This window comes from Polypterus senegalus, chromosome 5 (assembly GCF_016835505.1).
Source record: "Polypterus senegalus isolate Bchr_013 chromosome 5, ASM1683550v1, whole genome shotgun sequence".
Lineage (NCBI taxonomy): Eukaryota > Metazoa > Chordata > Cladistia > Polypteriformes > Polypteridae > Polypterus > Polypterus senegalus.
In genome coordinates, this window is record NC_053158.1 from 39,910,855 (window position 1) to 39,923,736 (window position 12,882).

Genomic DNA, 12,882 nt, shown 5'->3' on the forward strand with positions numbered 1-12,882 from the left:
AGGGCAGGGAGGGGAGGTGGAGCCTTACCTGTCATCATGAAAAGTAAAAAAAGTAAGAATGATAAGATAAAATAAGTTTGTCCACTGGTCTGTGCTATAAATTTGTTTTCTCTATGATTCCAATAATTGTGATAATTTCTATAGTCAAAATCACTGAATTTGTGCATTTCCTGTCCAAATACAGAGAGAAACACGAGCTGTGGTAGCGACGAGCCACACCTCACCTCGGACTGCGCTGTCCCTCACACACTGGGTTGATGCATGCAATTGGCGCATGTCTGTTGCTGTCTCTTTGTATGTCGCCAATATAATATTTGCAGCCAAGTTTATTATACACCCTGACTTTCGACAGTCTGGCTAATATTTTTAATGAAGGTGTGTGACATATTTAGTCTTGCTGAATGGACATAAAACCACAGTTTTAATGCACAAGGTGAGGCAGACCGTACCGTGCCGCACTGAAGGGGGCGCACGTGAGCCCAATAGGTGCTTGTTGCTGCTGACATAGAGGTGCCAATAAGTTAGCAATATCAGAAAGTCAAGTGCACTGCAGCAGCCCGTTTATTTTTATTTGTTGTTCTGACTGACTGCCAAAATGGAAGATTAGGACTTTTAAAACTAAAGGAAAATAAGGAGGACTTTTACAAAAATGTGACGGAGATTTTCATGGAGAAGGATAAGCGCATGGACGTCATTTACAAATAAAGGTAAGACCATAAACGGTTTTCAATTTTATGAAAAATGGGATCAGACTAAGAAATAAAACAATTTAATATTTAAAAACTAAATTTTGACCTTAAATAAAATATTTTGTTTTTCTTGTTGCCCTTTTGTTGAACAGTCTGCATTAAAATTGATTAAAACATTACAATTAAAAGCTTTTAAAAACAACTAAATGTTTCAATTAAGGTCAAAATTGAAATCAGTTTTTTTGTATATCTCTCTATACTTTCAGTTGTATTGAATCAGTGGAATTGCAATGGCCAATTTAGAACACATGGAGGGTGCAGAGCAAATGCACTCTCTCCGCTCTCTCTTGCCACTATAAATGTAACGTTCTTTCTAAATATGTGCCTTACCTATGTGTACGTGAAGAAATGCTGATGAGATATGAAACATAACCAGTAGTCAATGTGCAGGCTGCCAACTGAATAGTGAATAAGCTACTCTTTTGGGTTCATATATTTGTAAATCTGACTCAGTGCCTCACCAGCCATGTTCCTTACCGCACATCACTGGAATGTATGAGTGTGCAGTGTGCTGGGGCCTGATTTCAGTTTCTGATGCTTTTGGGGCAGCTATTGGCCCTTCAGTAACTGGATTATGCAAGTTAGGAGATGGATGTGGATTGTGCATGTTTATTTTTTATTAACTACTTTAATAAGTGCCATTGAACCTGTTAAATTGACCGTGTAGAGTAAAGTTGCAGTATAGGGTACATTTTGACACCAAATGTCCCATCTTTGCTGAAAGCTACACTTGCTGGTTTGCGTGATTTGTATGTTACTCTAATAATTACCATTTTATATTCGTAGTAAAAAATAAGATCTAATTATCAATTGGTTTATCTTTATGAAAATGTCCATGAACTTGAACAATTCAGCTAAAGACAATGGATGTGCTGGTGAGCTCATATTTATTGGTTATTTTGATCCATTCTGTCACCAGCCAGTTGCTGTAGATGTGGCATCAGATAACTCCATTATGGATAATATTTAATGGACTATCAGCTATGGAAATAAAAAACAAACATTTATCCTTTGGGTGCTCTAGTGTCCTCCCACAATTCAATGGCATGCAGGTTAGGTAGGTTTGTGGTGCTAAATTGGCCCCTAATGTGTGTGTGGGTGATTTAATCCTGGGATGAACTGGTGCCCTGTCCAGGGATTGTTCTTGCCTTGTTCCCTATAATTGCTGTGGTAGGCTCCAGCTGCCCCATGACCCTGCTCTGGATAAGTGGGTTCGGAAGATGGATGGATTGTGCTTGTTATTTGGATTCTGTTGGCTCTGCATTTAAGACTGTTGTTAGGGCTGTAGAGTTACATTTTCTGATTGTTCTAAAATGAAACCTGCTTGCATGGCACAACTGCAATTGTTCATGCCTTATGCCTGATGCTTGCTAGGTTGTGCTCCAGCGACCCTGCTCAAGAAAAGCTTATTTGGAAGATGGATGGATGGCATTCATGCACTGAATTTAAAGTCAGTATCGACAGTCCCTTTTAGAATGTAGTCCTCCATTCTTGGCTGGAAGAACATAATCTTTTTTATTTGCGTGTGTGTGAACTGTTTTGATAGTCAATTGATTGTTAAACACAAAGGTAAAAATGAACAGGATGCCAATACGTTTTTAAAAGCAGCCACAAATGATTCCCATTGCTAAGTAATGTCTCTGCTCCAAAATCACATGCCATTCCATAGAAATAAAAATGTTCCCTTTCTCAAGGTTAGATATGATATGTGCGCGTGTCAAGGTTAAGCTCGTGCTGCACCCCCAGCTCTGTCTCCTTCCCTTTTTTGTTCTTCTCCTTTTGGAAGTTTCTTTAATTTCTTAATGGTTTTCAATTGAAGAGAAACCCTAAGGGTGGGAACTTCGATCGCTGCTAAATCCTCTGGTGGGCTCCCAATTATGGCAACAACCTGATACTGGTTAAAAGGGTCTGCTCTAGCTTCAGGCCTTTGCTGACACATTGAGTGTTTTCTGTGTGCACTGGCCCTGCTCTAGTGTCTGGTTTCTTGGTGCTCTTCACGTTTCGTCTTTTAATTCACATTTTGTTCTTGCTCTAGACTTTTGGTAAAATATTGGATCTTGGAATGTGGGATTTAGATTGTTTTCCTGTTTCTTAATATAAGAATAGATTTACTACTGCATGGGATTAACAGATTTTTTACTTTGCCATTCACAATTGCCTGAATGCTACTTTAAATTAAATCCCTCTGAAAATTACTGCCATGGTATAAGTTGTATATTTTTTTTAACCAAATGCTGATGCAACCCGCAATTTAAACAGATTCTTTCAATGGCACACTGATAATGTCTTTCACATAAAATGCTTAATCCCTTGCTAACCATTAAACCACATGGAATGAGTTCTCAAGGCCAAATAAAGCATAGCTTTTTCATGTAAATTCTTAAACACAAGGGGAGGAACAAACACCATATTGTATTAAAAGAAAATTGGCAATAAGGACATTGGTATTCATAAAGATTTTTATTATATATTTGCATTTACTGGTGTGCATTCTGGTTCTTGAGAGTCACTAATCGTACAGTAGATTGCAAAAGTATACAGATGCCTTCACTTCTTCAGTTTTTACTATGTTGAAGCCTTAGGCTAAAATCATTTAAATTCATTTTTTCATTCATCAAGCAACAATCAGTACCCCAGGATGACAAAGCAAAAACAAGATTTTAGAAATGAGTACATTTCTTAAAAATAACAAAAATTGAAATATCCCATTATCTCAAGTATTCCAACCCTTTCAGGTGCTTTTCATTTTATTGATTGATTGTCATTGTTTCTATACTTTGTTTGGAGTCCACATGCGGTCAATCCAATTGATTAAAGATGATAAGGTAAGGTACATGCCTATCTATAGAAGGTCCCACAGTAATGTATATCAGAGTGAAAACCATGTCACAAGGTTTAGGGAATCACCGACAGGACTTAGTGACAGGATTGTGCTGAGTTACAGATCTGAGGAAAGCTACAAAAAAAATTCTTGCAGCATTGAAGAATCCCAAGAGCACATTGGCCTGCATGATTCTTAAAGGGAGCAAGGTATGAACAACCATGACTCTTCCTAAAGCTGACTGAGTAATCAGTAAGCTTTGGAGAATGCCCACAGTAAGAGAGGTGACCAGGAACTCCATGATCACTCTGAATGTCCTCCAAAGAATCTATGTGGAGGTGGGAGAAACTTTCAAAAAGATAACCATCACTGCAACACTCCACCAATCAAGGCTTTATGACAGAGTGGGCCGACAAAAGCCTCACCTCAGTTAAAGACACATGGAACCCCATAACTATGAGAAACAATCTTTTCTTGTCTGATAAAAACAAGATGGAACTATCTGCTTCAATTCTGAACGTCATGTCTGGTTGAAACCAGGGACTGCTCATCACCTTTTTAATACCATTCCAGTGTTGAAGCAAGGTGGTGGCAGTGTCATGCTGAGAACAGTGCTGAGTATAAGATATCCTTAATGAAAACCTTCTCCAGTGCACTCTGAACCTTCACTTTCCAACAGGAAATTGACCCTATGCACAACTCAAAAACAACAGAGTAACAGCTTAGGGACAACTCTGGGGATGTCTTTAAATTGTGCAGCCAGAGCCCAGACTTGAACCTAATCAGATATCTCTGGAGAGAACTGAAAATGGATGTCCACTGGCTGTCTCCATCCAACCTTACAGAGTTTGAGAGGATCAGCAGAGAACAATGGCTTTCTTCTTCTTCTTCTTCTTTCGGTTGCTTCCGTTAGGGGTTGCCACAGTGGATCATCTTTTTCCATACATTCCTGTCCTCTGCTTCTTGTTCTGTTACACCCATCACCTACATGTCCTCTCTCACCACATCCATAATCCTTCTCTTATGTCATCCTCTTTTCCTCTTCCCTGGCAGCTCTATCCTTAGCATCCTTCTCCCAAAATACCCAGCATCTCTCCTCTGCACATGTCCTCTCCAATACAATCTCGCCTCTCAGACTTTGTCTCCCAACTGTCCAACTTGAGCCGACCCTCTAATGTACTCATTTCTGATCCTATCCATCCTCGTCACACCCAATGCAAATCTTAGCATCTTTAACTCTGCCACCTCCAACTCTGTCTCCTGCTTTCTGGTCAGTGCCACCACCTCCAGTCAAAACCCCCAAATTCAGGTAGTGCAAAGCTTTTTATATCAGACCCAAGAAGACTCCAGGATGCTTTCACTGCCAAAAGTGCTTCAACTATGCACTCAGTAAAGGGTCTGAAATCTTGGATCAATGTGATAAGACATTTTTTTTTTCTTCAGAAGTTTGCAAATATTTCTAAAATCATGTTTTCACTTTATTTGAATACTTCATGAATTTACCATATGCGCATTACCTTTATGGTGTTCATCATAATAACTACAATCAGTTTCAGCTAGTGGAAATTGACTGCATTGCCTGGAAAGTGGTACATGTTGCTATCTGAGATGTTCCATCAGGTGCTGTTCATAGGTGTCTTTGCTGTTTTGAGCACCAATAGCAATGTCTGTATAACAATTAACATCCCAAAAACTTGGTGACCGATTTACTAATGTTATTGGCATGTCAGCTGACACATATGGTGACTCCTGTTTCAATTCATTGGTTTTAGCTTTAACCATTATAGAGAACTGGATAACCTAAAATATCCTTCACAACCTCGGATATCGATTTCTTTTAACTTGTAGAGAAACATTAAAATGACGATCTGGTAGTGTTGCTGTAGTGTTTTCCCAAAATCATTATAACAGTTCTTAGCAACACTCAATGCGTCCTGAAAACCATGACGACTGATTGAGATCATTTATGTTAGGTAGAATTCCTAGTGTTTGTTTTTTCTGTCCTCCCTGGCCATCAAACCTTACTTTATTCCAGTGGTTCTCAACCTGTGGGGCAGGCCCCACAAGGGGGGCGCGAAGATGTGAAAAAAAAGAAAACAAGAATCAAAAATATGAAAAAAACACATCTGTTGAAACCAAAACAAATGAACTTAAACTACATTCTGATACTAGAACAATAAATATAGAGTTAGATAAAATATGCATCTACATTTCAAAAAAAGTTAGGGGGGGGCGTGATTAAAACTGTTATGAAAACTTGGGTCGCAAACACTTAAAGGTTGAGAAACGCTGCTTTATTCTTTGTTAATTAGTATTACCCAATTTGTATATATTTTCTTTTTTCTTCATATTGTGAAGCACTTTGAGTTACATTTGTATGAAAACATGCTATATAAATAAATTTTGTTGCTTTGCATCAGATCATGTTCCTTTTCCTCATATTGTAGCTAGCCAAACACCACTGTGATAGCAGGTAGCATTAATGCATGTGTGATCAGACAAAATTTCCCACATTGCTTTGTAAAAAGATTTTAACACATTTAATGATTAAATGTAGCAACGCTGCTTTGCTGAACGCTGTACAAACTGCCAGGCTGACCCAGTCAGTCCAGCAATAAGATAAATGCTGTTTAGTGAGCTAGCAATCTGCATGACATTGAATTTACAGTGGAACTTTGTAAAACATTTCACAAAACTGGTGTTTTTCCACCAGCAAATTGACCAAAGCATTGATTACAGAAAGAAAGTGTATTTAGTATATGTAAAATCCTTTTGCATTCTGTGTATTTTAATCTTATCTGCAACCTTGTTGTAGTGCAGACATCAGCCTTGCAGTTCCCATCAGGCTTCAGCATTGTGCTAAGGTTAACAGGAGGATGCTTTGATCAATGTGCTTATTAAATAGGAGCAGGCAAAATTGAGAAGAATCTCATAAAAAACCCAAGCTTTAGCGCTTTCTCTCAACTTCTGCAGACTACAATTGCATTGTGTTGTATTTAGTCATGTTGCCTTTCCAAACTACACTACTACCCCTTTTATTTGTATCTTTAGCCTTTATCTGTGAAATGTGTGGGCCGTAACGGGATGTTACCAAACCCTTAGAGAACATTACTCTTTAATTTCCACTGTGGTGAAGTGCACTAGGGGTCCGTGGCAGTGTGTGTTTTTAGTATTAAACCAGTGTGCTCAGGATGGGAGGGTGTAGGTACAAACTGTTGTAAGGCATTGTGCCCTTGCTGTTTAACTCTTTGAGGGCTGAATATCTTTTCCAAAAACCTCAATTTTCTGAAAAGCACACAAAACAATGGTTTCACACATAAACCAACATAAAACATCTGTTGTTATGTGCTGTGGCTGCTGTTCGTGCATGTTCGGCATCTCTGTCAGCAGTGGTTGTGCAGGGGCACCTCGATGGTCAGCAGGAATGCTTGGTGGGCCGGCTACTTCGCTGTCTTTGGTCAGCAGGTGGACGGCAGTGGTGATGGCAGTGTGACGCAATATGGTCTTGTCATCATAAGTGGTGGTCCTTCCAGGCGAACGCTGCTATAGGTGCATCAGCTACATGAAAGTGTTCAGCACCGCGATCAGCTGGAGACCGATCAGATGATGCTGGTACCTCACTTTCGTTTTTGATCTCCATCTCCAGATCACTTGCATTAAACTTGGAGTCCGACAAGTCAGAGTCCTATTCAACGAAATTACATAAAATGTCCATGGAGTATTTTTCTTTGCGCATTTACGTTGGTCTCTCACCAGATGTTGATGCCATTTTAGAGGTCTTTTGCTCTTCACTATTCATGCACACGTAGGGAATTGAGGCTGAATGAACAAAGCTATGTCATTTTCCTTCTAGCAAAGAGAGTCGAACTAAAATCTAAGGACGAGTTTTGTCTCAGTTTACAGCTGATTATTGTCCTCTAACCCTGCACATTCATGTGCAGCTGCAATCAGTTCAGTTGTCTTCCTCATTGGTCATTACCAAGCCAAAGGCAACCACAAGATTTTAGCAGCCTGAGCAGGATAGAAGGGAATGTAAGTGAAACTGACAGAAAGACTGAAGATAAAATTGGGAAAAGTTAGCATCGTGGCAGAGCTGGTGCAGCTGAGAAGAAGAATGGTGGTCAGGGTAGCGGCTCTTCAGGCGAAATGCCACTCCTGCTGAGCAACAGATTGAAGTAGAACCAGCTGATTGCTCTAGTAAGATATCACGAACATGAAGGGATAGCAGAGGGACAAAGGAGCAGGGATGATGGTGGGGACACAACCTGAAAAGGGTTGTCTGAGCTTGTCGGTGGGTGCTTCTGCCAGCTTAGCAGACCCTGTGGGTGAGCAGCAAAGACAAGGTCTAGGAAGGAGTACTGAGGCTCTTTACTGAACCTGATCGTGACTGTGATATTATTATTATTGATTTTAACCTATTTATGGAATTATTTATTGATTGTAACCTTCATTTGGACTCTGTTTTTACTGAGGATTATTAATGTATTAATTGATCTGCACTACACTACATTTTTCAATAAAAAAGCACTGACCACTGTTCTACCGTATATTTGCTTGTCTGAGTCCTGACTACATAGTCCATCTTGTTCCATGACTATCGAAGTCTAGGTGCAAGAAGAGACAAAACCAGCTGCGGCAACCCAGAGGTCATATCCACCCCAAAACTGCTAAAAAAAACTATTTTAGAGTAAGAAAGAAATAAAGAAAGTGAGAAAGAATGAAATTTCAACTTTAAAAACAAAAGAAAACCACAGCTTCAAATGCTCCCTCAAAAATCACAATTATTATCCTAACAATATGTTTGACTTTAAAGTTACTTTTTACATAACAATGCATTCTTAACGAGAGCTTGTTATAATTAGAATGTTTTTTGCTTACAGGTGGACATGTTCAAAATCAAAGCTGTTCATCTTGGCAAAATAAACCAGCTTGTTATCGGGCACAGAAGTCAAAGCAGAGGTACTGTAATTATTGTGAGAAATATGCTTTACATACTGAGGATCAGTGGTTGGTCTTTTTTAGCATATGCAGAGAATTCCAGAGCCTTTGGGATTAAGTTTTTTGATGTCTGCTGTGGGTTTTTTTGGAATTTAAGGACAGTAAGCAAATTGCACCTTTGGGATTTTATATCCAGATCATGATCGCTAGTCCACTGCATGTAAATACCAAATTTTAGTACTTTACATTTTGCTTTCAGCCCAGAACATTTTTATTCTTCACTAGTTTTAATATTAAAATACAGTAAATTCTTTATATAAATTTCTGAAAATGTATGTCATCCATCAATCCGTACATTTATAAATGCACTAAACTGAGGATTTAAGGGCACAAATGGCTGTTTTTTGTCCAACATTCACTGTGGCACTTTGCAGAAAGTACTGTTTGTTTGTTAATTTGTCAAGAACAGAAAGAGTAACTTTTTATTTTACTTTTATGTGTTACAGATATACTATAATATAGTGCTTTAAACAGTGATCATTGTGCCAAGAAAGAATGATTTTAAAAAATCCTTATACACAAAAAAGACACCAAGGGAATCTAGGCAAGTAATGTGAAGGGTGATAATCATGACACTCATGGGGAGGTTTGAATAAAAGCAAAGAAACACAGCGAAATAACAAAACACTGCCACTCTGAGGCTTCCTAACACTTCATTTCTCTATGGCACTCTGTTCAAGTGCTCCTCGCCTCATTTGTGCTCGTCTCCCTGCTTCAAGCTTAATTGCATGAGAACATGGAGATTCTTCAAAGCCTGAACTTGAGAGTATTTCCATAGATTCATTCCTGTCCTGCAGGGAAGTGTCCTTGGGTGATACCTAACCCTTTAAATTACTAGACTGCTGCACAAACTACGTCTCCCAGGTACCTTTGCAAGAGCCTGGACTATAGCTGCCGATACTAACTAATGGACTGAGAATGAGAGACAACTTCATTTTGTGATGTGCAGCACCTTTCATTTTGCCTCATTGCCTAGTAGGCCTTTACAGCACCAATCAGTTTACAAGTGAAGAGATAAAAGAACAATTGTTCAAATATCAGCAGAGGTTCCTGGTGCTGTTCATCATAAAACATTTCTTTCATGGATGATGGCTTTCGATTTCTGAAAAACACCTTTGTGCCACACCTTATTTTTATGCAGGGTTCTTTACATTATTTTATACCTTGCAACTCATTATCGTGCTGGAGTCAAGTTCTCTTTACGTGATGTGCACAAATTTAAATGATTTTGATTTTTAACATTATGAGCTGATCATTTAAATATGAAAACATATAGAGAATCAATCCAACTGTGTAACTTTGTTTATAGCCACTGAATAGTGGACGTTCTATTTGTTCATTATTATTTTAAACACAACATGTTCATTTTTGGCATACACTTATTATAGCACTACTTAATGACAGGAAGACCCCAAATTCTTTTGTGTTACTTGTCCTTTCTTCTGTCGCACTTAAGAAGAAGTACTCAAGTAGAGGACTGTTGAAATGATCTTTTTCCTTTATTATTTTTTAGCAGAGCCAAACAGCACAGCGATTTCTGTGAAGTGGCTGCCATTAAATGCTCTCGCTCTATGGCAGTATCATTAACAAATTCTTACTATTAAAAATGTAACTATACAGTAGCAAAATATGTCTGTGGCTATTCACTGAGAAATTGTGGTACTACCTTTTGTGAAAGACACCTGCTTACCTTGTTATATAATTTACCACAAATATCTGAGTTGTGCGGAAGTATGTTTCAAAATTTAACAAGCTAAGGTAATAGAAACAGTTAGCCCTTATGGTAAATAATTCAGTTCTGCATGACAGTAGAAGCAAGGAATTTATAAGTGGTGATTTAAGTCGTCCATTTTAATGCTTCAACGCATTACCTCTTTACTAAGATTGAACTCCACACCTCTGTCTCAGTGTAGGAGGAAGACGTAGTGGTCATTGTGAACGTTTCAGGCTCAGTACTCCCACATTCTCCTGGCAAACATGCGATTTTCAGGAATGGATAAACTGACTACAATTGCAATTCCAAATACAACATTACAGATTATAACAAATTACAAAATTAAAATGTCAAATAAAATTACATGTGATATTTTCCTGAGACTCTAAAGAAAAATTTGTTCAAAGTTCCATTTCAGAATAAAAAATGTGAAAATAAAATTTTTAGAAAAATTCAAGGGTCTTCATTTTTTTCAAAGCATTTTTAAGGTTTCTAACCATTTCATGATCTGCCATTTTTATTTACCATGAAAGGAAGTTTAGCTGCCTATGGCAGTGCAACTTAATTTTTCAGAAAAATGCTTCAATTATGTCATTGGGAGTAAAAAAAAATATCTACAGTATTTATAAATTATGAAACTTTATTGAGCAGTGGAGAGAGCCCACAAATCACTGGCAAGAAGACCAGACATGTTCACTTGGCTATACCCCATCTATCTTCGATCTTCTGCGCTTTACTACATTTACTGTACTACTGTCACATTAGCACTGATGTTTATTTAATTTCAAAGTTTAGAAAAGAGTTCATAAAAGTGCTACCATCAAGAATGACTTAAGTATGGGGAAAGTTGCATGACCCACTGTCATATTTTCTAAAATAGCTAGGCGTAGACTGGGAAAAGTGGATATCATAAAGAACTACCAACATTTCAGGCAGATGGCATATATTCAGGGACTGACTAGACTGGTGCCCTTGTCATAAACACTATGGGAACAAAGAACTATGGTCTGACCACATAATTAATAATCCAAGAACAATAACAAAAATAATAATAATACTCAAAATGGCATAGCATAAGAGACACAAAAGGGACAAATAAAATCAACACAGCAACAGGACTACAACTGTAGGCTTTGAATGCGTTACTGAAAGCGGATTTATTTTTAAATATATGAATCTGTCAAATGAGCTTAAATTATGACTTGCGTTAAAACTCAAATATTGACCTCATTTGTTCACTACCATCTGTGATTTGATTGATTACATTCTTCATATTTGCTTATAAAAAGCTAAAAATGTCTCTCACTGAAAAAACTCTTGATGCTGTTCATTGATTAGACAATACTGCTGCATTCTTTGTGCTTGCAAGAATGCTATATAGTAAATAGAAATAATGGATTTTGTGATTATACTAGGCTATTCATTGTATTTCAGGGTTCTAAACTTAATTTATATGTTTATGGGGCAGCATGGGAAGATTAGGATTATGTTGTCACCATCACTGTAATCTATCTGTTAGACAGGTAAACAGTAAGGCACTCTTTCTAACACTTGTTTATACTGCTATTAAAACATTATTTCTTTTTTCACTCATGTAGCAATAGTTCAATCTTTTAGATTATCGTGAAATCCAAAAATGAAAGATAGTTTGCCATCATACCCCAGTTTCTATGTGTTTTTTGAAATGCATTTATTTTTCCAAGATAGCTTTGCTGAGTCTCTGCACTGTCATGTCCACATATTTCTATGTGTAGATTCAACAAATGTGCATATGTACTGATCTGTAAATAATTTTCTTTTTGCATGTAACTAGTACTCATGGCTATCTTATAGGTCACTGTATCTGCCAATTCAGAATAGATATCAGTAAGCAGCAAAATCAGATGTAAATCACTTGCAAAATTAATTTGGATGGTCAAATAAAAAAGAATATATGCTACCAATTGGAACTGAGTCGCTTTTACCTGCAGTCTGAATGTAGCTTTAGTAGCCTGTGGCAACACCTAGACTCAGATGTAGCTGGCATGTACTTTTCGATTCATTTTTACCATCATGCCTCTTCTCTAGCATTGCTCCGGGATTAGGGGGACTGCTGCCCAAGTGGTAACACTTGTAGCACTTAGCACGAGCCATGAACCAATTTTGACAAAGCATCACTGGATTTCAAGGCACATTTACTCACACACCCAGCAAATTCATTCACACTAGGCATATTTAGAGGGTCTAGCCAACTAACCCTTCTGTCTTTGGGGTGATTTAGAAAACCCAAATAAGCATGGAAAGAACTTACTAACACTACAAAGCCTTTCACCAGACCAGAATTTGAGCACAAGAGTCTAGAGCTGTGAGGCATCAACAAAACTACTGTGCTATCCTGGGTGGACATATACGTTTACATAAAAAAGGTGAAATGTATCCTACTTTGTGACATTCAGTACTGATTTGTGCTATAAAAACCATTAGTAACTATATAAATAAAATTGTAAGATTTTTTTTTAGACCTAACTGACTTAAATAGATTTTTTGCATGTGTGTTTCTGTTGGTCCAATTTAAAATATAGGCTACTTCAGCGCCTAACCCCCAGTTGTGGCCAGTCTGC

General features: G+C 37.9%; 1 protein-coding gene across 1 annotated transcript in view; it reads left to right on the forward strand.

Moving 5' to 3' along the window:
• The window catches only part of LOC120529864 (lipoxygenase homology domain-containing protein 1-like), a 419,576-nt gene that overhangs the window by 205,457 nt on the left and 201,237 nt on the right, over nt 1–12,882 (forward strand). The window contains exon 39 of the mRNA XM_039754083.1: nt 8,451–8,529. Within this exon, the coding sequence (XP_039610017.1) occupies nt 8,451–8,529 (79 nt within the window). The remainder of the gene's footprint in view (nt 1–8,450; nt 8,530–12,882) is intronic.